Here is a 27617-nt window from a genome sequence, read left to right as displayed (position 1 = left end):
AAGGGTGTGAATAACAAAGGGACCAAAGGGTTCAAACACATTATTGCCTAAAAGTGCGATTACTGGCAGATGAAACCATTAAAAAGACCAATAGCATTTTGGATTTTATAAATAGGAGCATATAATACAACAGCAAAGAAGTAATGATAACTTTGTACAAGGCAATGATTAGACCACAATAAGAGGAGAGACTTGAGATACTCGGGACTAGAACAGAGAAGGCTGAAAGGAAATTTAATAGATGTTTTTAAAATTATGAAGAGCTTTGATAGGGTCATTAGAGAAAGATTATTGCCTCTGGTTGGGGAATCAGTAACATGGGGTCATTGATTTAAAATGGTCATGAAGAGAGTAAGCAGAGCGGTTAAGATAAATTTGTTTAAGCTAGGGATTGTTGGAGCATGGACTCTTACCACAGGAAGCGGTTGAGGCAGAGACTGTTTCGTCTTTTAAGGGAAAAGTGGATACGTATTTGAAGCAGAGAAAGATACAAGGCAATGGGGCAAATGTGTTGCGGTGGGATTAGTTTTGGATTGCACTAGTCAAGAGCCATCACAGACACGATGGGCCAAATGGCCTCCTGTTTGCTGTAAACTTCTATGGTTCCTCATTGGTTGGTTACAGAGCGTTGGCAATCTTGGAATAGGTTTATTCTGTCAGGTAACGGTGTGCAGTGCTAACAGACAACTGTAAAGAGGAGAAGAAAATAATTTATATCCCAAACCCATCGTTATTTTACAAATGAGAAAACCTTCCAGAATAGTCTACAGACAATTGATTTTCTAGTACTTTATTTTGCAAATATACATTCAAAGTATAGAGGCAATAATAATCAGCTGGAAATAATGCACAAGAGTTGTGATTTTTATTAAAATGATACAAAAATGCATATCAACTTGATTCAGTTGCTAGAATTCTCACTCCTGGGTTATGGATTTGAGTCCCTTATCGGAAATTGAGCACACAATCAATTCTGACACTGCAGTACAGTTCTGAGGGAGTATTGTCCTTTGGCTGATACATTAAGCCAAGTAGACGTTTAAACATCAGTAGACAGTATCGGGAAATGAGCAGGCAGTTCTCCTCGTGCCCTGATCAACGTTCCTCCATCAACTAATCCCACCGATGAAACAATTACAGGAAAATGATTTTTAAAACCATTTTTTTTTAAATAAAGGAGAATATTAATGAGTGTTTTGAAATTATTTTTGATTCTAGGTATACTCTGTTCAAGATGGCTGGCATAGGAGAAGGAAAAAACAAGAAGGGGGACAATGGGATTGGAAATGCCATTGACTTTGTTCTCTCGAATGCCAGGCTGGTGTTAGGTGTTGGTGGAGCTGCCATGTTGGGCATTGCAACATTGGCTGTTAAGAGGGTAGGGGGACTCATATTTTCTTTCAGCAATTATCTGTTCTGTTTGCTCCTCCATCTCCACACCTTCCTTCTCTAAATCAGGTTTTCAAGTTCCGATAACGGACAATGGCCTCCCACCTTGCATCCTCCGTAAACTTGAGCTCATCCAAAACTCTGTTGCCTGTATCCTAACTCGCACCAAGTCCCGTTCACCCATCACTCCTGTGCTCGCTGACCTACACTAGCTCCTGGACCGGCAACATCTTGGTTTTAAAATTTTCATCCTTGTTTTCAAATCCCTCCATGGCCTCGCCCCTCCCTATCTCTGTAACCTCCTCCAGTCCTACAACCCTCCGAGATCTCTGCACTCCTCCAATTCCGGCCTTTTGCTCATCCCCAATTTTCATCGCTCCATCATCGGCGGCCGCGCCTTCAGCTGCTTAGGCCTAAGTGCTGGAATCCCCTCCCTAAACCTCTCCGCCACTCTACCTCTCTGTCCTCCGTTAAGACGCTCCTTAAAGTTGACCTCTTTGACCAAGCCTGTCCTAATATCTCCGTATGTGGCTCGGTGTCAAATTTTGTTTGATAACGGTCCTGTGAATCGCAATGGGACGTTTTACTACGTTAAAGGCGCTATATAAATGCAAATTTGTTGTTGTCGCTATGGGGCTGCAAAATGAAGTATGGATATCTCCCACCAGATAGGGGATATTAAAATTGCTTAACTGGGAGAATTTAATGACCATAAGCTGATGTCTTCCTTTAACTACTGGAGAACAATACATGTGTTGCTTCGAGCTCCTCCTTTATCCTTTATCTCGCAGATGTATGACCGGGCAATCAGTGCCCCAAGTAGCCCCAGCAAGATGGACTTGAGGTCTGGGAAGCAAAGCTGGGAGGAGCCCAGCTGGATTGGGTCATCACCGCGTTTATTGACCAAGGATATGAAAATGAATGTCAGCAGATCTCTACAGACCCTGCCCACTGATACCACAAGCTTTGAAGCAGGTAAACTTTCGTCACCCTCCGTAAGCTTGAGCTCATCCAAAGCTCTGCTGCCTGTATCCTAACTCGCACCAAGTCCCGTTCACCCATCACCCCCCTGTGCTTGCAGTGACCTACACTGGCTCCCGGTCAGGCAACACCTTGATTTTAAAATTCTCATCCTTGTTTTCAAATTCCTCCATGGCCTGGCCCCTCCCTATCTCTGTAACTATCTGAGCCTCTGGTTGTCTTGTCCCAGCTTTCTGGAGCTTCCTGCCTAAACCTTCATCTCTTCCCTCTCCATCGTTGAATCTTCTTCAATCCCATTTTTTTTGATCAAGCTGTGTCAGCTCTCTGTACTCCCACATGGATCAGCGTCAGATCCTTTTATATTTGCCTCCATAAAGTGCCTCAGGACATTTTTCTACAGGCACTGCATAAATGCAAATTGTTATAAATGAATAATCATCTTTTTATATAGTCAAACTTTGTTGTTCAATTAACAGAAATTAGCTCTTATTGAAATTTGCTATTCTTTATGCTGCCCCTCTGGGATTAGGAGAAAAGTTTATAATGTGGCATTGTAGTAAAATTTGAAGATTCTCTCCATTATATTTAAATCTTCCTGTATTTCTTACTTGCTGTAGGTCAAAAGATAACTGTCTGTTCTCTACCTACTGCTCAGTTGAATGACTTGTAAAGCAATTATTTTTATAACCGGTTTCATTTATATAATATACAATTTAGATGCAAGTGTGACTTGCATGTTGGGTTTTATATAAATTAGTTGTGTTTACTCCATTTTGTGTCTCCATACAGGTATTTCCAAAGGTGCTAGTTCTAGTAAGAAGACTCAAATGGATTTGAAGAAAGCTAGACTCCGCTTGTCCATGCAGGATAAACTCTTTGTGTACTATCGTAAGCACGTTGTTATTCCAGGTGCGGAGATGAGCCGAGCCAAGCAGGCTGCCATGGACATCTGTACGGAGCTGCGGAATTTCATCCACGCCAAACTTCCTGATATGCCTCTCCGGGATATGTACCTCAGTGGCAGTCTGTATGATGATCTTCAGGTTTGGGTTTAAACCTAATTCCGTTGAGTTGCATCAGTCAGATCTGGGAGCAGATCACTTGCCCACCTTCTCAGTTGTGGAATGGTAGCACAGAAAGCAGCATGAATAAGAAAGAAAGAAAGTAATTTTATAATGGGGGATGAGGGGGTAGTGTGATGGTTTAACTGATTTCCTGACTCCTAAGCAGAAGGTTGGTTCAAGTCACAGGATTGACTGTCACTAAAACTTACCTGTCAAATGTCAGGTGTCCCGTTAGTTCTTGCTTGGGCTATTGGATAGGGTCTGGCCTAGGTTTTTCGATTGTCATGTAGGTAAAAGAATGGAAGAACTTGCATTTCTATAGCACCTTTCAGGACGTCCCAAAGCGCTTTACAGCCAGTGAAGTACTTTTGAAGTGTAGCCACTGTTGGAATGTAGGAAAAGTGGCAGCCAATTTGCGCACAGCAAGATCCCACAAACAGCAATGTGATAATGACCAGATAATCGATTTGTGGTATTGGTTGAGAGATAAATATTGGCCTGGTCACCCAGACGAGCTCCCCTGCTCTTTTGAATAGTGCCATGGGATCTTTTACTTCCACCCGAGAAGGCCTCCATTTAACACCTCATTCAAAAGACGGCACCTCTGACAGTGCAGCACTCCCTCAGTATTGCACTAGAGTGTTAGCCTAGATTATGTGTTCAAGTCTCAGGAGTGGGAGTGGAACCCGCGACCTTCTGATTCAGATGAGAGTGCTACCCACTGAGCCACAGTTGACACCTGTCATTTGACTATTGTCAAATTTAAATTGAAGATGTGTAATTTATTAGAGTTACACCCTCAAGAAACTAACAGGGTAGATAAGGGGGAACCAGGGGATGTAGTATATTTGGATTTTCAAAAGGCATTCGATGAGGTGCCACACAAGGTGGTTACACGAGATTAGGGCTCATGAGATTGGGGGTAATATATTAGCATGGGTTGAGGATAGGTTAACGGGCAGAAAAGAGAGTAGGAATAAACGGGTCATTTTTGGGTTGGTGGGTTGTAACTAGTGGGATGCCGCAAAGATCGCTGCTTGGGCCTCAGCTGTTTACAATCTATATCAATGACTTAGATGAAGGGACCGCGTGTAATGTATCTAAGTTTGCTAACAATACAAAGCTAGGTAGGAAAGCTGTGAGGAGGACGCAAAGAGGTGCAAAGGGATATAGACAGGTTAAATGAGTGGGCGAGAAGGCAGCAGATGGAGTATAATGTGCAGAAATGTGAAATTATCCACGTTGGTAGGAAGAATAGAAAAGCAGAATATTTGCGGGGATAGGGCGGGGGAGTGGGTCTAGCTGGATTGCTCTTGCATAGAGCTGGCATGGACTCGATGGGCCGAATGGCCTCCTTCCATGCTGTAACCTTTCTATGATCCTATGAATGGCGGAGCAGGCTCGAGGGGCTCTATGTGGCCTTTTCCTTTTTCCTATTTCTTATGTTCTTATTTAAATAGAAGTTGGAGCTCTGTGAAGAGTGCCACACATTTGGGCTGTGACGTTATACTGAATCATGTCACATGTATTGGGTTCTTCTCTGGCCCTCTCCCGGGTATTCTGCTCGTCTTTTTTCATCTGGGTTTCTCGGTAAGATAATAAGCCAGTTTCTGCAGTGTAGGGTTCGACTAGAGTTTGAAAAGAATGGAAAAAGACACGGTAAATGAGAAAATAGTGATTAGACGATGCTGAGTTTGAGCACTTAAAAAAAAAAAATACTGAGGAATAAATACAGGAGTCTAGTTTATTTATATAAACAATTTATACTGTTTAATACACAAATGCCTACAAACTGGTGCTAATCCAATAATCCAGCTAATGAGCCCAGGATATAATGTGTGGGAATTCAAAATATCTGAACAATACTGGAAAGGGGAAAAGAGCCTTATGCAGTGTGCGTACATTGTTGGATAATGTGGAGGTGGTGTAGATTTTTATCTCACCTCTCCTATATAATAGAAAAATATTTGATGCTGTCACTGTGTGGAAATTGCAAGAGTTGTTGCTTTTCAGTACTGCAAAATGGCATTAATCCAAAGCCCCCAGGCACGTTATTTTGGATTTGATGACTTTAGATTCATTGGTATCGTTTACTTTCAGAACAAGGAATTCCTGGGTGTCAGATTTGTTCTCCATTGTGCTCCTGCTATAAATTGGGAAGATGTAGATTTACCCCCTATCATCTGGCTTCTTGAGTTCTGACCTTCGGCTCATAAGAAGAGGGTGTTGCTCAAGAGTAAAAACTGAAGAGCAAGGAAAGAAGGGAAAAACTAGAGGGCACTGTCGCAGGATAAGGGGTCGGCCATTCAAGACTGAGATGTGGAGGAATTTCTTCATTCAGAGGGTGAATCTTTAGAATTCTTTACCCCAGAGGGCTGTGGATGCTGAGTCGTTGAATATATTCAAGGCTGAGATAGATGGATAGATTTTTGGATTCTAGGGGAATCAAGGGATATGGGGATCGGGCAGGAAAGTGGAATTGAGGTTGAAGATCAGCCATGATCTGATTGAACGGTGGAGCAGGCTCGAGGGGCCGTATGCCCTACTCCTGCTCCTATTTCTTATGTTCTTATGTAGAACATATTCGATGAATTCCATTAGTAGTGGTTTGTAGTTTTGGGTAACGTGGGTTTGTATTGTCGCGACAAGTGATGTTTTATGGCACTCACTTAACGTGTTAGAAAATGCTTGTCTTGATAAAATGGCTTCTGACAGTAATATCAATCGATATTAATTGTGTTCGACTCTTCAGGTGGTTACTGCAGATCATATCCAGCTGATGGTTCCGTTGATCTTGGAAAGGAACCTTTGGGCTACAATCCCAGGGGAGGAGACCATCATGAACATCCCTGGATTCTGGCTGGTCCGCAGGGAAAACATGGAATACTTCCCCCGCAGCAGCAGCTACTGGGACCGCTGCGTTGTGGGTGGCTACCTCTCGCCTAAAGTAGTGATCGAAACATTTGATAAGGCCTTGTCGGGGACCATCAACTGGCCGGCTATCGGAAGTGTCTTGGACCTCATCATTCGACCAGTGGTCCCTTCGGAAACGCTGACGTTAGAGGTTCAGTATGACACGAGTAAAAAATTATTTATTGACTTCTTGCCATTGATCGTCATGGAGGAGACGATGCTGATTGCCAAACTGCACAGGGATGGACGGTATGAAAACATGTGGAGGCAAAGCTTCAGAACTTCCGAGACTGCCAAACTGAGAGCCCTGGACGAAGGGGACGGAGGCTGCCGTTGCTGTTGCCTCAAGATTTTGAAGGCTATCTGCAAGTCCAGCCCCGTTCTCAACAAGTTGACAGCCAGTCAGCTGACCAACGTGATCCTCCATGATGCCGTGAAGGGATCCGACTGGTCACCAGATATACTGGCCGATAAATTCCTGCTGGTCCTCAAGGATCTGATAAGCTACTTGGAGCAAGGCTTCTTGCCGTGCAGCTTAGATACCAAAGTGAACCTGTTTTTGGAACTTACAGAAAAGGAAATCGATGAGTTGGGATACATGCTGTACTGTTCCTTGTCAGAACCAGAGACACTGTTAAATACATGAATTAGGTTTGTAGACGCCACATAAAGAGGTTCGGCTTTGAAAGTTATCAGGGTTCACCAAATAACCGAGTAGAGTGCTGTTAACCATTTAATAACCCAGTTGACCAGATGACTCTTCATTCGGCATTTCCTGAACTTGTAATTGTGATCAGATGTTGCATGAAAGGGGAACTAGTGATCTTGTGGGAAGGGCTTTCAATTTTATTTACAACTTAAAAAGCAATGGGGCTTCAGGCTGATGGTATTTTGTCCTTTAGTGAAACCAACGTGAAATAAATGTTCCCGTTAACACTTAAAATGTAAAGATTCAAAATAAATTTCATTTTGGAAGGGCATTTTCAAAATTGCAGCTGTTAATAAAGCATATTTGACTGAGGTGCAGTAATATTTTCTGCTGGTTTTGTTTTTAAAACCAATAAATTTACCGAATTATTATCGAGGATACAAATTTGGACACAAAACTGCATTTTGAAAGAAAAGTGCGAATGCAGCTGAGATTTTTAAAAAATCCAATCGAGCAAATATTCATGGTGGTAACTTTACCTTCCACTTGATTTGACCTGAGTTTGAGCGAGAAGCTCTTCTACTCCTGCATCTCTCTCAAAAGGAAGGTCGGTAGCAAGTGTGGAACTTTAAGGAGGTGAATCTTTCCCTTGAATGTACTTCGCTCTTGGGTTACCTGCTCCTTGAAGTGAACATTGAACAGCCCTAATTGAAGGAAAATGAATTTCCTTTCCGAATTACAGCAAATGGACAAGTAAAAATGGAGCCAATGTTAAGATTTACCCAATTCAAATAAAACGTATACAAAATATAAAACTGTTTGGATTATAAACACCCAGCACAGACCAGTTGGGCCAAATGGCTTGTTTGTACTTATTAATTCTGTTTGAATTTATTTTTTTGTTAAACTCAAAGATTTAATTTGTCATGGTGTTATTAGGCAAAGTGTGTCGTTCATACCAAGCTAAGAGTCTGTTACAGCAGAACTTTTGACTTCATGTTCATCCCTAATTGTTTTCCCATCCCATAATAACATGTAGAACTGGATCTACGTCAGTAGACTCCTCACAACTAGAAGTCGGACCTTTTCACACTGAATCAACGCACATGTGGTTCTGGTGAAGGGTCCCACTTGAAACATGAAGCTATCTTTCTCTTTCTGATGCTGCCAGAACTTTTTGATAGCAAGATGTGGGTAGATAGTTGCCATTAGTGACCGCACGAGCAGTTCCCCAGAGAGCTAAATTCCAACCCAATCATGATGTCACTGCCAGGCAGCTTTCTGGAGGAAATTACCTCCCCAGAATCGGCGTCTAATACTGGTGGTGCTTTTACTGCACAAAATATGGACAAATGAGTTCTGGCAAACACCAGTAACCATGCACAAAAGTTCTTCTTATAATCTCTACGCTGCGGTCTTGACGGTTTATCTCAGGGGTCCCAGGTTTCTTGTCTTCTACCAGGGAGCCTCATTAAATCTATTAATTAATTTATATCTCAAGCTGCTGATGTGAAATGATCTCGGGTGTTCTGATTTGAGATTTATTTATTAATATGGTATCAGCACGAATATCAATCTGCCAGGCCCACAAAATTGTAACAGGACAAACCAGCAAGTAAGAAATAATAGGCGCAAATGGAAGTGAGCTGTCTGGGTTTCAAGAGATGGATTGCAAAAGCTCCTGATTTAATACCTAGCTACCAGTACTCTATATATTCAGGTTTTATTTTATTAAAAGTCCTATTCACAGCTACAAAGGTGGTTTTAGAGGACGCAGTGAAGCTGCTGTATACTAACAGTATTTGGTTCTTTATCAACTGTTCCTTTTAGTTTTTTAATATGTTAGGAGTTGCCCTTTCTGGTGCTTCCCTCGTGGTCCTTTCAGTCTCAGTGTGAGCCCTGTAGGCCCCAAATTCGATCCCAGGCCTGTGCTGAATTAGCTGACCTCAGCCAGGATGGCAGTGGGGGTAAGTAGAATTGGCATCAGTGTCCCTCTGATGGGATGGGGAAGGAATCGATCAGCCAGGGCTCTCACCTCTGACTGCCATCTGGTAATTCCCACTGGTAAGTGTGTGTGTGAATGTTTGATGAGGACAGACTACTGTATTGGCCCCCATATAGTTAAACTTATATAGAACCCTGGTTAGACCGACTTATATAGAACCTTGGTTTGACCACACTTTGGGTTCTGTGCTCCGTTCTGGGCTCCATATTACAAAAAGGACATGGAAGTACTGGAAAAGGTGTTTTTTAAAAAAAAAAATTACAAATTACAAGGAGTTCATTTTCCTTTGTTGCGATGGGATTGTACTGTTACAAGAAGCTGAAATTTTACAGCTGCCTTAATTGTAACAACAGATTGTATGTTGGAATGTTTTTTGAACACAGTATCACTATTTAATAGATTGGAATCTATACCAATTATTTTACATTTTATCTACATTTTTTTTTCAGCAATCTGTTTGCAATGTGCAGATTTTTTAATTAACTTTTTTTTGAGACTGTTATATTCCTTTCTGTCCAGTCATGAACACTGAAATAACTCACTACCAGTCTTCAAACCAGTAGTTTTTAAATGTAAATATCTTTGGTCTTTTTTTTAAAAAGTAAGATTTCTTTCTCTCTCCCACCTTGCTTCAGCTCTTTGACACAGCTATCTAATTAGTCCCACTCACCTGCTCTTTCCCCATAGCCCAGCAAATTTCTCCTTTTCAAGTATTTATCAACTTTCAAAAGGAAATTGATCATTGAATCTGCTTCCATCACCCTTTCAGGCAGCGCATTCCAGATCATAACAACTCGCTGCATTTTGAAAAAAAAAAGTCTCCTAATTTTCCCCCTGGATTTTTTTTACCAGTTATCTTAAATCTGTGTACTCTGGTTACCGACCCTTCTGCCAGTGGAAATAGTTTCTCCTTATCTACTCTATCAAAACCCCTCATAATTTTGAACACCTCTATTAAATCTCCCCTTAACCTTCTCTGCTCTAAGGAGAACAACCCCAGCTTCTCTAATCTCTCCACATAACTTGTAGTTCATTTTACTGTTGGGGGAGTTGGAATATTCTATATACTAGCTAATCTCCTGTACTGTTGCTCATGAATTGTCTGGGATCTGGAGTAAAGTTGCGATGTTTAGCTGCTAACTTGATCCGTCCCATTAAAGCCACTATTCCAGTAATGTCTGTGGGGAACTGATCCAAGATCAATTAGAAGGTAATTAATGCTGCTGTCTAGATTGGTAGTTGCCAGGCTCCCATGTTTGGGCAGAGACCAGGTTATCTTGAGTTCAGGAAAAAACAGCAGGAAATTACTGGCATTTTTTTATGTTTATGCATACATTTTTAAAGATACTCAGTTGTGATTTATTGTTTTATACCAAGTGTGATAGACACCTCAAAATACACTTTTTTTGACATGCAACACCAATTATACTTTCCAACTCAATAAAGGATGTCTCTTTTCCAACACTTTTTAATTTACAATTAGCTGAGAGAGCTCAGTGGCGATGCAATACTTTTGAAGTGGTAGTGGGGTTGAACTTGTTCCCCTGATCTCAGGCACCCTACTACAAGAAGTTCCTGAACGGATGCTGGGTGAAATCAGGCGGGGAGTCTCCACCAAGCCACTTTTGCACAGCTCGGGCTAATCAGCATAGGGAAAAGGCAACCAACGCATTCCGTCAACTGCAGAAGATGTAGAGGAATTAGCGAGGGTTAGGCAATGGAGATGGAAAAATGAGTACATGCTTTTTTGTTTTTAACATGTTATATATTTGCCAGTTTAACCCTCTTTTCATTAATGCTGGGTCATAAAGTTAGTACTAATACAGGATTCCAACTCTAAGCTGAGTTGCTAGTTGGCAGTTGGGTACCAGTGGGAGCATTACAGTCGGTGTCAAAATATCTGGGCTAAGGAGAGGAGGGAAAAATAGTCAACAGGGGTTCCTGTTCTAGCTCTCTGTTCAGTGACGTTTGCTGTTGAGTGATTGTATATACGTTCATTGGGTGTGGACAGAATCGCACTTCAGTGATGGCTTCTGTGGTCAAATAGCCCACTGGTGCTCATGGTCCAGACTTGCATGTGAAGAGTGACCAAGTACCATAAGGCAGCCGCAGTCTATGGAACTGCTGCGGTATGAGTCCTCTCCTTCGGGAGAAGAAAAATAAATTTGGAGAGAAACAAGTAGTGTTGAAATATACAAGAAGGAATGAAGAGATATAGCAAAAACGTTTAAGAATAATATCTGTAACCTTCTCTATCAATACTTTGAAGATGATTCCTTCTTTCTCTATAGTTATGTACAATAATGATCTTGTGTACATATTTTGCATTTAAATAATTTATCATTTAATGGTATGTACATTACCAGTGTAAAACCTGCACAATTCACTGTACTCAAAATAGTCTTGTGTAGTAAAATATATACCACGGAAAGATTTTGTCCCTGATTTAAAATTAATAACAATTGCTTTATATATTTTACAATATATTTTACAAGACTCTCTGTAGCCCAAGTCTATTATTCACTGAGCATAACCTGTAGGGCTGACCAGGTAGCTCTGACTCATTATCCACTGAAAATTGAAGGGAGGAAAACATTGAAGATGAGAAAAGCTCTTTGAGCAAGTACCTGTTAATGATATTTAGCCAACGAGTTTCCTTCTCTTCTTTTAAGCAGTCCCTGTAAAACACTGATTACAACCATAGATTCTGTATTGTTTTTGCATTTGAAACTAATTATGTTGCAACTTCTGCTTTACACCACTGGGGAAAAAAAAGACTGTTTTGGCAAATGTACCTGATGATAATGATGGGCTGTACTGAGTGGATTGGTGATGAAAAGAAAAACGGCAAATCTTTCGTACTGTTGAGTCACACTCACATTTACTAATCAGTGTCTGGTTTGTAAAACCAATGCATCATTCAGCGGTGTGTCAGAATTTCAGGAAAGGATAATAGGTGTATGATACTGGAAAACACCCAACACAGGAATTGTACGAAGTACTTGCATTTATATAGCGCCTTTCACGACCTCAGGACGTTCCAAAGTGCTTTACAGCCAGTGAAGTACTTTTGACTGTTGCAATGTAGGAAACGCAGAAGCCAATTTTGCGCACAGTAAGGTCCCACATACTGCAAAGTGAATAATGACTGGATAGTCTTTTTTTAGTGATGTTAGTTGAGGGATAAACGTTGTCCAGGACACCGGGAGAACTCCCCTGCTTTAATTCAAAATAGTAGCTCTTTTATGTCCACCCGAGAGGTTTAAAGTCTCATCCGAAAGACAGCACCTCCGATAGTGCAGCACTCCCTCGGTACTGCACTGGAGTGTCAGCTTAGATTTTGTGCTCGAGTCTCGAGTGGGTCTTGAACCCACACCCTTCCGATTCAGGTGAGAGTGCTACCATTGAGTCACGGCTGACACTTAATCTTATCCTTCCGCACTTGAGTTATTTAGAGAGAGATTTGGGTTGCACCACCCTGAAGAATTAGTGGTGGGGAATTAAGAGTAATGCGAGAAACCTGTTGCACAACATTAAAGTTTTTTTTTCCTTGTAGATACCAATACACTAAATATCCCTAGCAACAGCACCGTTGGTCTATCACACATACTGGTTCAGAGGTTGGACCCTAAAATATAGCGGCATCTAGTCCCGTGCAGTAGACGGGAATGGACAGAAAAGGTTGATGACCAGACACAAGTGCAAGTACTGACTGACTGATGAGAAATTGGATCATGTAACAAACTGATCATGAATTTGCTTCAGATTTCTATATTTAAAAAAAAGTTTCTATAAACAAAAAGTTTTACTGGCATTTGAAAAGTTACCCAGCAGTTTAAAATCTCTGTTCCAATAATTTAACTCTGTTGAGCTTCAATATTCTTGTCAATGTGCATTTTCTATCTTTTGACATGTGTCTGCGTGACTTCTCTGAACAATTTCTAATGCTGAATCTTAGAAACCAGTAAACATTTCTTAATTTGCAGAATTGTGAAGGCCAAATGATACTGAAACCCTGTATGTTTTTCTGACTGGACATATCAAATAGAAGTTGCTGTATGTGTGTATACTTAGAAGCAATATACTCAGAATTTCTAATTTTTTGTTGTGTTTGTGATATGGTTTTGATGGATAAATGTTACTGTCATCCTTCAAAATATTGTTTCTTGGATTTCAGTATTCCAAATTTGAAGCACTGAACTCCCTGTTCACAAGCTACCAAAACACGCTAGTGGATTTATGAGGAATTAATGTATTTGTTTTAAAACATTGTACAATATTTCTTTGAATAAAGGTGCAACTTTTACCCTTTAAGTGCTACCCATTTGAGTTTTTTTAAACAAAGTGTCTATTGACACCACTTCTGGCCGGGACTTGTGGTGTCGTGATGTGCAGCCTTTATTTTAATGTTGGTTTTGTATGGTAATTGTGCTATCTGCTACAGGTCACCAGCTTGTTTCTCTGGAATGTCTCTAGAAAAAATCCCCCATTAAAAACACCTCTACCCATTCTTCTTACTAACCTAGACCTTGTATGGCTCCTGCTGGTATTATTTGAGAATGGGTTTGTTCTGTATGTATATGCTGGACTGTTGAATGTCATAAAATATTTTTGACGTTTAAGGGTGCTTTTTTTTTAGTCATTCAGGCCACTGATGGCATTGTGGGTTCATAAATCTCCACTCAAATTAAGGCTTCCATTGTGGCAAGTTAAACACGGGAAGCATTGGAGACCAGCGCCTCACGACGACTGTAAAGGAAGAACAACGTGCAATAGTGACCGCTCTTTCAAGACTGGAGCAATCACAAATATAAAGTAAACCCATGTAAGAAGCCACACTTGAAACTTGACACGTGCTGGGTTTACAGAAGTCAACTTGCCTAAATGACCATTCTTCACGTTTGAGCCTGGACAGTGAGTGTGGCATATTTGACCATGGAAGGCAGCACAGTTGAACCTAATCCTGTCCTTGACCATTATCCATAGATGAACACTTTCCAATCAAGGTCACTGAATAGGAAACTGAAAATCATGGAAATGCACAACAGCTCAAGTCAGCATCTATAAAAGAGAAATGTCAGGTTAATGTTTTGAGTATGTACCCTCCTTCAGAAATGAAAACTGAAAGATAAAGGGAGGAGGAGAAGGGAAAACAGCTACTCCAGTGATGAACAGGAAATTAATGGGTTGGATGACCTGAAAACTGATTAATAAGAGAAGCTCAAGCCTATTAGCTGATATAAAGGATCATTGCAGGGGGGCGAACAAAAGGACACTAAGATGGTGAAAAGCACCAAAGCTGTATTCTGACAGAGTCTATACCCGAAGTGTCAGCCAACATCTCGCCCTCTTCCAATATCAACAGTCCCAATAAACAATATGTAGAATTTACAGCACGGAAACAGGACATTCGTCACAACAGCTTTACGCCGGTGTTTATGTGCCACATGAGCCTCCTCTCACCTTACTTCATCTCACCCCATCAACATATCCTTCTGCTCCTTTCTCCCTCATGTGTTTATCTAGCTTCCCCTTAAATGCATCTATGCTATTCACCTCAACTACTCCTTGTGGTAGCAAGTTCCACATCCTAACCACTCTCTGAGTAAAGAAGTTTCTCCTGAATTCCCTATCGGATTTATTAGTGGCTATCTTATATTTACGGCCCCTAGTTTTGGTCTCTTGCACCATGTGGAAACGTCTTCTCTACGTCAATATTGAACCCCTTCATAATTTTAAAGACCTCTATCAGGTCACCTCTTAGCCTTCTCTGTTCTAGAGCGAAGAGCCCCAGCCTGTTCAGTCCTTCCTGATGGTTATAACCTCTCGGTTCTGGTATCCCCAGCATCACCTGCTGAAAAGAAAATGAGGCCCACAACCAAAGAATTAAGTCAAAGGTTCAGACGTGAAGGCAGAAGAGTGGCCAGGAGAAAGAAACGATCCTGTTTGTGAAGAGTTTGGAGCAATGTAGACCGAGAGAGGTGAGAGGGGGCGTTAGAAGTGACGAGACACGGGGAGGTCAGCTTTGCGGACAGAATGGAGGTGTTCAGTCAAGTGGTCACCTAATTTGCATTTGGTCTCCTCAATGTAGAGGAGGCTGCACCATGAGCAGAGATTGTAACATTAGATTGAAGGAAGTACACACAAATTGGTGTCATGGGAGAAGTGTTCTAACTGGTGCTAGATATTTCCAGCATTTACTGTTTTTATTTCAGATTTTTTTTATTCTTATTTATAAATAACTTTTTTTTTACTGAGGTAGAAACTAAAATAATGGGGATGTTGAAAATGACTTTTGTTCATCATGTTTAAGCTTGGGTGTATGTACTAAGGCTGCGAAATTATTAATATAAATAAATTGTCTTTTAACGTTGTACTGATTATTGAGCAAATCAGCTTGCTGATAACTGGTAGGTGGCATTGCATTTAGGTAGTTGTTCTGCAATTTGTTGATACTTTGCCCAAATTAACAAATTCATTGTTTCGGAACCTTTGATGGAAAAATTCTGGTAAATGTCTGTATTAGCTTTATTGTCCAAACAGTCTCCTTAATCAAGGTGATATTCATTCATCCATCCGTCCGTCCATTCCTCCCTCCATCCCTCTGTCCCTCCCCATGGCGCTGTTCAAAGAAGAGCAGGGAGTTCTCCTGCTTTCCTGGCTAATATTCTCCTCAATCAAAAAAAACCCATAATAACTGGTCATAACACTACAAAGTGTTTGCTTATATAACAATAGTGAGAACACTTCAAAAGTAATTCATTGGTGGTGATATGCTCTGAGACATGAAAGGCGCTGTATATTCTTTCTTATAAAACGTTTCTGTTCCTGACTATGGGATTGCTATAATTTCTTATAAAAGGTTTTGGTTTCTGACCTTACGGGATTGCTATAAAATATGGCTTACAAATTATAATCACTTGTATAAATTGAGTTGTCCCGGTGTCCTGGGCCAATATTTATCCCTCAATCAACATCACTAAAACAGATTATCTGGTCATTATCACATTGCCGTTTGCGGGATCTTGCTCTGCACAAATTGGCTGCCGCGTTTCCTACATTACAACAGTAACTTCACTTTAAAAGTACATCATTGGCTGTAAAGCACTTTGAGACGTCCTGAGGTTGTGAAAGGCGCTATATAAATGCAAGTCTTTGTCTTTCTTTTTACTCTCTGACCTTTATATCCCGATTGCTCCTTTTCAAAACCTATTAGTTCTTTAAACACAAAACACCGTGAAGTGGCAAATTAAACACTGATTTAACAGGATCACAAGAAGCCAGATTATAAGATTATTTAACAGCAACATTTTAATTGGTAGTTATAAATTTGTAAACTGGAGAAGACAATGAATAAATCTCATTTTAAAATTATTGATAAGTTAATTGATTCATAATTTCATTATTTTAATATATTTATTATTTAGCCACATCTAATAGCTTATGCATTAACTACGCGTGACAAGTAACATTCTGTACTATATTTAAATTATACATATAATTGTACAAACTATGACATAAAAACTGCATACAGTTTAAGAACTATACACTTATTATTGGAATCTCTTATATAATAAATGTTTTGTACTTGCTGTATCATACGGATCATATTAATATGGAATCTACATTTTAAAAATAAAGCTTGATCGAACACTAAAACCAGAAATATAAGCAGATAGGGCAATATAGCTCATAAAACAATTGTGTAATAACAGTGTATGGTTTTTAAATTGTGTGCACTTACTATGCAATATTATGTTACCGATATGTAGTATATTATCTCAGCTCTATCACCAAACTTCCTCCTGGCTTAGTTCAGGGATCTGTAACAACAGGCAAGGACTCAGTTGCTCTTTCAACCTTGCCTGTTGTTACAGGTCCCTGAACTAGCCCTCTATGCCTAGACTCAGGTATTCACCTCTGATCTATGTGCACGTTGGCTGCCATCTTTCCACCTTCTCTGGGCTTTAAAAGGAGGTAAAAGATACAAATTGAGTACAGATCTGGAAAGCAGCATGTGTGAAAGGCATCCTGAGGAAGCAGCAGATGTACGTAAGAGGGAGAGGAGACAAAGGGAATTGGAGAGAGGGAGAGAAAGAACAAGAAAAAGACTAAGAGACACCGAGACAATGACAGAATCTGTCTAGACTGTACATAACGACAACAACAACATGCATTTATATAGCGCCTTTAATGTAGTAAAACGTCCCAAGTCACTTCACAGGAGCGTAATCAAACAAAATTTGACACCGAGCCACATAAGGAGATATTAGGACAGCTTGGTCAAAGAGGTAGGTTTTAAGGAGCATCTTAAAGGAGGAGGGAGAGGTAGAGAGGCGGAGAGGTTTAGGGAGGGAATTCCAGAGCTCAGGGCCTGGGCAGCTGAAGGCACGGCCGCTAATGGTGGAGTGATGAAAATTGGGGATGCACAAGTGACCAGAATTGGAGGAGCGCAGAAATCTCGGAGGGTTGTAGGGCTGGAGGAGGTTATGGAGATAGGGAGGAGCGAGGCCATGGAGGGATTTGAACACAAAGATGAGAATTTTAAAATCGAGGTGTTGCTGGACCGGGAGCTATAGAGAGAAAGAGTGGAAGACAAAGAATGAGAACTTGGGAGGCAAATAGGAAGACTCAATTAAATAAAAAATATTTGTTAGTACGGTCACAGGAGACCAATTAATTATTTTAAAAGAATTCTCTACTGTATAATACTGACTGAAGTGGAGTAGTCACAACAGCAATACATGTCATTGATAACCTGTCTCTAGAAAGTATGGTGGTACAATAGTCCATTAGGTGGCAATAGAAGCACAGCACACTGTGTGAATGGGAAACTTTCAGGTTGAATTCTATTAATAAAATAATTTCTGGACGTCAGGAACTCTATAGGGAGCCCTCCTGGAAATTGCACATGCAGAGGTAGGGCAGACTCACCTAGAATCATAGAATCTTACAGCACAGATGGAGGCCGTTCGACCCATCGTGCCCGTGCCGGCTCTTTGAAAGAGCTGTCCAATTTAGTCCCACTCCCCAGCTTTTTCCCCATAAACCTGCAAATTAGTCCTCTTCAAGTACAAGTCCAATTGCATAGGAACATAGGAACAAGAGTAGGCCATTCAGCCCCTCGTGCCTGCTCCGCCATTTGATAAGATCATGGCTGATCTGTGATCTAACTCCATATACCCACCTTTGGCCCATATCCCTTAATACCTTTGATTGCCAAAAAGCTGTCTATCTCTGATTTAAATTTAGCAATTGAGCTAGTATCAATTGCCGTTTGCGGAAGAGAGTTCCAAACTTCTACCACCCTTTGTGTGTAGAAATGTTTTCTAATCTCGCTCCTGAAAGATCAGGCTCTAATTTTTAGACTGTGCCCCCTACTCCTAGAATCCCCAACCAGCGGAAATAGTTTCTCTCTATCCACCCTATCCATTCCCCTTAATATCTTATAAACTTCGATCAGATCACCCCTTAACCTTCGAAACTCCAGAGAATACAACCCCAATTTGTGTAATCTCCTTGTAATTTAACCCTTGAAGTCCGGATATCATTCTAGTAAACCTACGCTGCACTCCCTCCAAAGCCAATACGTCCTTCCGAAGGTGTGATGCCCAGAACTGCTCACAGTACTCCAGGTGCGGTCTAACCAGGGTTTTGTGTAGCTGCAGCATAACTTCTGCCCCCTTGTACTCTAGTCCTCTAGATATAAAGGCCAGCATTCCATTAGCCTTAATGATTATTTTCTGCACCTGTTCATGACACTTCAATGATCTATGTACCTGAACCCCTAGGTTCCTTTGGATATCCACTGTTTTTAACTTTTTACCATTTAGAAAGTACCCTGTTCTATCCTTTTTTGATCCAAAGTGGATGACCTCACATTTGTCTACATTGAATTCCATTTGCCACAGTTTTGCCCATTCACCTAATCTATCAATATTGCTTTGTAATTTTATGTTTTCATCTACACTGCTTACAATGCCACCAATCTTTGTGTCATCGGCAAACTTAGATATGAGACTTTCTATGCCTTCATCCAAGTCGTTAATAAATATTGTGAATAATTGAGGCCCCAAGACAGATCCCTGCGGGACTCCACTAGTCACATCCTGCCAATATGAGTACCTACCCATTATCCCTACTCTCTGTCGCCTTTCGTTCAGCCAACTTCCTAACCAAGTCCGTACTTTTCCCTCAATTCCACAGGCTTCTATCTTAGCTAACAGTCTCTTATGTGGGACCTTATCAAATGCCTTCTTGAAGTCCATATAAATAACATCCGTTGACATTCCCCCGTCCACTACTTTAGTCACCTCTTCAAAAAATTCAATCAGGTTTGTCAGGCACGACCTAACTTTCACAAATCCATGCTGGCTCTCTCTGATTAACTGAAAATTCTCGAGGTGTTCAGTCACCCTATCCTTAATTATAGACTCCAGCATTTTCCCCACAACAGATGTTAGGCTAACTGGTCTATAATTCCCTGGTTTCCCTCTCTCGCCTTTCTTAAAAAGCGGAGTGACATGTGCAAGTTTCCAATCCAGAGGGACAGTTCCTGAATCTAGAGAACTTTGAAAGATTACAGTTAGATTATAGTTTTGAAAGTTCCAATGGAATCTGCTTCCCCCATCCTTTCAGGGAGCGCATTCCAGATCTTAACCCTCTGTATGAAAAAATTCTCCTCTTTTCCCGTCTGGTTCTTTTGCCGATTATTTTAAATCTATGACCTCTGGTTACCGACCCACTTGCCGGAGGAAACAGTTTCTCCCCATTTGTTCTATCAAAACCCCTCATTATTTTGAATACCTCTGTTAGATCTCCCCTTAACGCTCTCTGCTGTAACCCGTGCTGCACCTACCCTGACAGCGCTCGATGCTGACGACACTGGGTATAAAGCGGAGACACACTGTCAGGGTAATGTAGAGGGAGCTCTACACTGTATCTAACCTGTGTTGTGTCACCCTCTTCAGTTTAATACTCTGCTGGTATCCACTGTCTAGGCTCACCTTGTGAATGATGGTCACTTGAGTGAAGCACTATGGAATTGTACCTTGTAAAATTGAGAAAGAAAATTGTGTGTGGGGGGTGAATTCCTTCCTTTCAAGAGGAATAACGACGGAAAAGGAATGAAGAGAAGGGGCAAAGAAAGGAAGGACATTTGTGTAGCACCTTATCATGTCTCTCGGAAACATCTCAAAGTGCATCACATAGAATGAATTAACATTGTATAATTTATTCCTTTTATGAGGGCAACTACGACAGCCATCTTGCACACAAAGTTCAATAAACAACAATGAGGTGAATGATCGGTTTAATCTATTTTTGGTGGTGTTGGTTGAGGGAAGAATGTTGGCCGAGACACCGGAAGGACTTCCCGTTGTCCCAGGTAATAGTGCCATGGAATCTTCAACACCCACATCAACCACTCGAGCACGCAGAAGGAACGTGAGTTAAATATATCAGCCGAAGGATGGCACCTTCAACAATGCTGCAGTCCCTCAGTAAAAGAAAGACTTGCATTTATATAGCGCCTTTTACGACCTCAGGATGTTCCAAAGAGTTTACAGCCAACAAAGTACTTTTTTTCAAGTCACTGTTGTAATGTAGGAAACACAGCTGCCAATTTATGTACAGCAAGCTCCCACAAACAGTAATAAGATAAATGACCAGTTAACCTGTTTTAGTGATGTTGATTGAGGGATAAATGTTGGCTGGGAGAACTAACCATCAAAGTAGTGCCATGGGATCTTTTACAACCACCTGAGTTGGGTTTAACATTTCATCTGAAAGATGGCACCTCTGACAGTGCAGTATTCCCACAGTACTGCACTGGAGTGTTAGCCTAGATTTTGCACTGGGATTTGAAAATAAGGATGAGAATTTTAAAATCGAGGCGCTCCTGGACCGGGAGCCAACGTAGGTCAGCGAACACAGGGGTGATGGGAGAACAGGACTTGGTGCGAGTTAGGATACAGGCAGCAGAGTTTTGGATGAGCCCAAGTTTATGGAGGGTGGAAGATGGGAGGCCGGCCAGGAGAGCATTGGAATAGTCGAGTCTAGAGGTAACAAAGGCATGGATGAGGGTTTCAGCAGCAGATGAGCTGAGGCAAGGGCGGAGACGGGCAATGTTACGGAGGTGGAAGTAGGCGGTCTTGATGATGGAGTGGATATATGTTCGGAATCTCAGCTCAGTGTCAAATAGGACACCGAGGCTACGAAGAGTCTGGTTCAGCCTCAGACAGTGGCCAGGGAGAGGGATGGAGTCGGTGGCTAGGGAACGGAGTTTATGGCGGGGACCGAAGACAATATTTAGTTGGAAGAAATTTCTGCCCATCCAGTACTGGATATCAGACAAGCAGTGTGACAAATGAGAGACAGTGGAGGGGTCGAGGGAGATGGTAGTGAGGTAGAGCTGGGTGTTGTCAGCGTACATGTGGAACCTGACGTTGTGTTTTCGGATGATGTCACCGAGGGGCAGCGTATAGATGAGAAATAGAAAGTGGCCGAGGATAGATCCTTGGGGGACTCCAGAGGTAACGGTGCGGGGGGCGGGAAGAGAAGCCATTGCAGGTGATTCTCTGGCGACGACTGGATAGATAAGAATGGAACCAGGCGAGCACAGTCCCACCCAGCTAGATGATGGAGGAGAGGTGTTGGAGGACGATGGTGCGGTCAACCGTGTCAAAGGCTGCAGACAGGTCGAGAAGGATGAGGAGGGATAGTTTACCATGGTCACAGTCACATAGGATGTAATTTGTGTCAGGGTGAATATTAGCGGATTATAAGATTACTACTAGTTACAGGTAGGTTATTGGGGCGTTACACCTATTACTACCAATTACATATAGATTAGCGGTGAGTTATTGTATTATTGTTGGTTATGAGGGGAATCTGAGTGTTACCAGTATTACTATTAGTTATTGGTGTAATTTCAGCGAGCAACTGTTCGTTTCAAAATTCTTTCCATCTCTGGTTTCCCCTCTGCAAATCGATCCCCCACCTCTGCTTTCCCATCTCCCCCACCCTCGGTTCCCCGCCCTCGGTTTCCCCGCCCTCGGTTTCTCCGCCCTCGGTTTCCGCCCTCGGTTTCCCTTCTTGGCCTCCTAGTTTCCGGAACTTCTTGCACAGCAGGTGTTGACGTGAAACATGACCAAAGATATTGAACTGCGGTGGATCCAACCTTTAGAAGGTAAATACAGTAAGATTTACAAATGTCACGTGATCAGATGGCACATGGTCAGAATGTCACATGATCAACCCTCCAGGAAGATCTCCAACCAGAGATGGCAGCCCTAAGCCCCAAGCTGATACATCCCCTCGCTAGCCCAGAGTACCAAGATCAGCCCACAGAGCACAGGGCAGGGAAAAAACCTGGGGCTCATCAGCTGACGGGATTTATTTTTTAAAACAAATATCTTTAGTTTTCTTTTGTTCCTTTGTCCTTATGATTCACCAGTGCTGATAAAATGAGAATGACAGGTCTGTGATGTATTATAATAACACTCACAGCTTCCCAGCCAACCCTAGAAATTGGATTGGACGTTCCCTTGATCTTTTAATGCAGCTTTTCTAACTGCAAATAGTGCTAATTTTGCAAAAATATTTTGTTGTATTTTCACTGGGGGGGGGGGGGGGGGGGAAGTCCTTCACACAAAGTTAACATCAGCCTTGAAAGAAATCAAAGCACTTGCCCTTTGACCCCATTCACCACAAACCTATATTTAGGGTTAGAACAAACTTTGTCCCAGATTGCATGACTGTACTTTTCTTTATTTTACTGTTTACTCTTTGGTTTAAATAACAACAGTTCAGAGCAATGTGACATTCTGTAAATCAAATACGCAAAAAAAAAAGGACGGAATTTGTATAAAACCAAAACACTTAATGGGTAATGGGGGAGCAGCCATCAAATAATTATCACTAATTAATGGCAAAAAAATGGACTGCACAAGATAACGTCACAGGAACTGCAATGCCTTGCTGCACTCAAGAGGTTCTACACGTTCACATTTGGCAAGCAAAAGAATGATAGAATCTTACAGCACAGAAGGAGGCCATTCGGCCTATCGTACCTGCGCCGGCTCTTTGAAAGAGCTATCCAATTAATCCCGTTCCCCTGCTCTTTCCCCACAGCCCTGCAAGGTTTACAGAATCGTAGAGTTCTACAGCACAGAAGGAGGCCATTCGGCCCATCGTGCCTGAAAGTTAAAGGTATGTTTATTAACTGTGTGTGTGAAAGTAGGCAACTCCTTTGCAGGAGCTACATGGCATAGATGATGGAAGACTCTCCTTGGAGCTGCCCCAATGTCTCACAGGGTAGTGCACCACATGGCGTGTTACCAAGCCATACAGGTCAGGAAGATCTCAGGTTTGATTGCCGGTATACCAAGTTAGCTGATCTTAGGGGAGGCAGTGGTGGCGTTGCTGTAATTTGATTCAGCACCCTGAGAATAGTGAGAGAGAGAGAGAGAGAGAAGAAAAAAAGTCAGCAATATTGTTGATCCCAAGTGTGACCTCCTCCTGGAAAGTGTGTGAGTGGGTGCGTTGACATCAGGTTGAGAACAGGGTGCTGATTGTGGCTGTGATTCTCCCCGCCATGGTCGAATAGCTAGATTAGTACACGAGGAAGAAAGAAAAAAGGATCTGCTGATAGAGTGAGATGAATTAGAGTGGGAGGAAGCTCGTGTGGAGCATAAACGACGGCATAGACCAGCTGGGCCGAATGGCCTGTTTTTGTGCTGTAAATACTATGTAATTCTATGTAACACTCACTCTGCAGTCACACAAAGAACGGACGCTTGGGTGAGGTTGGAAGGTTGCTTATGCCTGTGGAACTCCTTCCAATCAGGTGGGGGCATTCCTTCAGGAGAAAAGGTAAAGAGTAAAATGATTTTTATCCGTTCACTTTTTGGGAACCTGGATTTGAACCAACTTAAGATCAATGGGACTGAAGCCTCCAGCCTCCGCCTTTTGTAAGAATCAGGAACTCTAGCTGATTTTTTTCCCCCTCCTCCCAGTCCAGGGGGGTTGCTGAAGCATTAACTGTAAATTAGTTAACTCAACACAAATTAGGGATCAAACTGGACACATTCCTGGTTAGCTTGGCTCAGTGCTATGCCATATGGTGCACTCACACTGAAACACCAGGGAGCTCTCTGCCAACACAATTTGAAGAGTTGGGCTCCAGGTATGTGATGGCTGTGGTTTATGCATTGCCTTTTCATGCTCCACTCATATTATCATCCAATGAACATTACAGAAAGGCAGAAACAATTAATTATGATGTCATGTTTTTGTAGAACAACAATTTGCATTTATTCAGCGTTTCTAATGTAGTGAAACAACCCAAGGCGCTTCATCGGAGCGTTATCAGACTCAATTTGACACCGAGCCACATAAGGAGGTGTTAGGACAGGTGAGGAGGATTGTTTGAACGTGCGATGGTTTGGTGAATTAAAATTCCGATGACCATTGGGCTGTAACAGATGCTACACACCTTCAGAACTGTTAGCATTAAAATATAGGACGAAAGGAACTTGGTTTAATGCAGTAGGGTCATCATGTGCAAGTCCTGTGGCTGCTGGTGGTGTTTACTCGAATATTCAAGGATATTTATGGCCATTGCAATGAGTTCCTGGCATAGTGACTCAACTAGACCACAACATAGTCACTGAAAGGGACCAGTGGCAATTCTTTCTCATTGGCTGGTGTGTAGGTGTGCGATTGTCCTCACTTACTCTTGCTTCTTCATTCTACTCTTCTGCAGTCCTTACTTCCTGAGTCAGCTGTGGCTCAGTGGGTAGTACTCTTGAGTTTTGAAGGTTGTGGGTTCAAGTCCCACTCCAGAGACATAAGCACAAAATCTAGGCTGACACTTGAGTGCAGTACTGAGGGAGTGCTGCACTGTTGGAGGTGCTATCTGTCAGATGAGAGGTTAAACTGAGGCCCTATTGCTCGCTCAGGTGGATGTAAAATATCCCATTATTTCAAAGAACAGCAATGGAGTTCTCCCTGGTGTCCTGGCTAATATTCATCCCTAAACACAATGTCACTAAAACAAATTACCTGGTTGTTATCTCATTGCTGTTTGTGGGACCTTGCTATATGCAAATTGGCTGCTGTGTTTCCTACATCACAACAGTAGAAAACTTCAAAATCATAAAGGGTGTAGACAGAGAGAAACTGTCAAGAACCAGAGGACATATATTTAAGGTGATTGGCAAAAGAACCAAAGGTGACACGAGGAAAATCTTTTTTACACGACAAGTGGTTAGGATCTGGAATGCACTGCCCGAGGGGGTGGTGGAGGCAGATTCAAGCATGGCCTTCAAGAGGGAACTGGATAAGTACTTGAAAGGAAAACATTTGCAGGACTATGGGGATAGAGCGGGGGAGTGAGACTAGCAGGATTGCTCTTTCATAGAGCCGGCACGGACTCGATGGGCTGAATGGCCTTCTTCCATGCTGTAACCTTCCTATGATTCTACTTAATTGGCTGTAAAGCGCTTTGGGATATCCTGAGGTCATGAAAGGGGCTATATAAATGCAGGTCTTTCTTTTAGTGCAACGACACACAGAGAGGATCCCACCCCAAATCCACTAGAAACATTGTGGAATTTCAGGGCCCTAGTTTTCTTACAGGAATCATTACTTCTCATTAAAGTTCAAGGAACAGCATTTGCTGAGTGACAATCAGAGTTAGCTTTTAAGAGTCCTTCTTGCCTCATGGTAAGTAACTTCAAAGTTCCCCTTTCTTTAGTTATTTTTTCCCCTGACTGCACAGGACAGATGGGTTCAAGGATTAGATGTTTCAAAAAAGCAGAGAAGCAATGCAGGATGAATGATGGAGGGATGAACATATTGATGTTACTCAAAAGCCGATGAACGGATTTCTTTTTGCAGCTCAACAAAGAGCCAGAATGTAACTTGCTCCAAGCTCGTTGGAAATTGGCTTTCTCAGTCGCAACAATAATTTTTATTGGATCGTTTTATTAGCTGTTAGTAACCGCAGAACAAAGGTCCAGTGAAAGGTATCAAACTAATAAAATGTCATTAATACAGTGCAGATAAGACAGAAGATTGACAGGGCTGCATTGATTCACATAGAACCAACATCACTAAAACAGATTATCTGGTCATTATCACATTGCTGTTAGTGGGAGCTTGCTGTGCGCAAATTGGCTGCTGCATTTCCTACATTACAACAGTGATTACACTTCAAAAGTAGTTCATTGGCTGTAAAGCGCTTTGGGACGTCCTGAGGTCGTGAAAGGTGCTATATAAATGCAAGTTCGTTCTTTCTTTTTAAAGGTCTCCAGGTTTTATTCCTGATCTGTTCTGAAATAAGCTACTTTTATATTAGCCATTTAATTTGAATTCCCAGAGGTCAACCATGAGCTGGCTTCCCATGTTCACGCTGCTAAATTTAACTTTAGTGGCGGAATCGCAGACCCACAAAAAATGAATCTACAAGTCTGTCACTGGGATTACATTTAGCAGCATTAAACATTGAGAGCTGGTTCACAGGCACTGGTCTCTCCAAAATGCTTTGGAACAGACAGTTCCAAATTAAACGAAGCACTGTAATCTGTCATCTGTAATCACATAGAACCAACATCACAAAAGCAGAATATCTGGTTATTATCACATTGCTGTTTGTGGGATCTTGCTGTGTGCAAATTGGCTGCTGTGCTTCCTACATTACAGCAGTGACTGCACTTCAAAAAGTACTTAATTGGCTGTAAAGTGCTTTGGGACATCCTGAGGCTGTGAAAGGCGCTATATAAATGCAAGTCTTTACTTCTTTCTGTAATTTGCTGATTTTCTCTTGCTTATGTATAATCTTACTTTTTAACTTGAGTTGGTAGTTTTTAGTCTGAGCAAGTAGCAGTCCAACTATAGTCAGCGTGAATCCGCACATTCCTGAGAAGAATAAAATTGGAGAAAGAAAAAGTACATATAAAAAAGAAACTCATAACTGGCCGCTGAGATTTGGTTTCACCAGTAGCGCTCCCTGCAATTAATGTTTTATCTAGAATAAGACTCACTCTTTCTTTAATCTGTCTGTAAACTACAGCCCTTCTGGAACACTGCTGGCCGCAGCCTATCCCGCACCATGTCCCATCACTACTGTCCTTACTGACTTGCAACGACTCCCGATCACCCAACGCCTCCAATTTAAAATTCTTATCCTCGTGTTTAAATCCCTTCATGGCCTCACACCTCCTCCAGCCCTATAACCCCTACCCCACCCCCAAGATTCTCTGATCCTCCAACTTTGGCCTCTGGTGCATCCACCCCTCCCTTTGCCCCACCTCTGGCGGCCGTGCCTTCAACCATTCAGGCCCCACTCTCTGGAATTCCATCTTTCAAACCCCACCACCTCTCTCTTCCTTTAGGATCCTCCTTAAAACTCACCTCTTTTCCGTCACCCCTTCTTTTTTTTGGTTCAGTGTCCATTTTTGTCTGATTACGCCTCTGCGAGGTCCCTTGGCATGTTTTTTTCTACAGTAAAGGCATGATATAAATGCAAATTGTTGTTGTCACCTTGGCCGTGCCTGTTCTTTCACTCTTTAGCTCGTCACGTAGGTGGAATGACGTTGTGAACCCTGCAAGA

General features: G+C 41.9%; 1 protein-coding gene and 1 long non-coding RNA gene across 2 annotated transcripts; one reads left to right on the top strand and one right to left on the bottom strand.

Annotated features, from left to right (window-relative positions):
- The first annotated feature begins 1234 nt into the window (after positions 1-1234).
- mief1 (mitochondrial elongation factor 1) lies at positions 1235-13315 on the top strand. Its single transcript, XM_067974584.1, has 4 exons — positions 1235-1378; positions 2181-2364; positions 3160-3413; positions 6187-13315. Exons 1-4 carry the CDS (start codon positions 1235-1237, stop codon positions 6991-6993), a joined length of 1389 nt encoding a protein of 462 aa, XP_067830685.1. The 3' UTR covers positions 6994-13315.
- LOC137305684 (uncharacterized) lies at positions 4733-27617 on the bottom strand. The gene is made up of 3 exons (XR_010958736.1): positions 27419-27617; positions 26849-26923; positions 4733-5062 (listed from the first exon to the last, which is right to left on the bottom strand). It is a non-coding gene; the product is annotated as an uncharacterized lncRNA (long non-coding RNA).

The sequence above is a fragment of the Heptranchias perlo genome, chromosome 40, assembly GCF_035084215.1.
Source record: "Heptranchias perlo isolate sHepPer1 chromosome 40, sHepPer1.hap1, whole genome shotgun sequence".
NCBI lineage: Eukaryota > Metazoa > Chordata > Chondrichthyes > Hexanchiformes > Hexanchidae > Heptranchias > Heptranchias perlo.
Note: the sequence above shows the minus strand (reverse complement) of the source record. Positions and strands in the feature narration are given on the sequence as shown.

What these genes read in the sequence shown, in the direction of transcription:
- mief1 (XM_067974584.1), top strand. Translation starts at nt 1,235, where the DNA reads ATGGCTGGCATAGGAGAAGGAAAAAACAAGAAGGGGGACAATGGGATT. An exon ending in CAACATTGGCTGTTAAGAGG is followed by an intron (nt 1,379 to 2,180) that starts GTAGGGGGACTC and finishes TTTATCTCGCAG; the next exon opens with ATGTATGACCGGGCAATCAG. An exon ending in TACCACAAGCTTTGAAGCAG is followed by an intron (nt 2,365 to 3,159) that starts GTAAACTTTCGT and finishes GTCTCCATACAG; the next exon opens with GTATTTCCAAAGGTGCTAGT.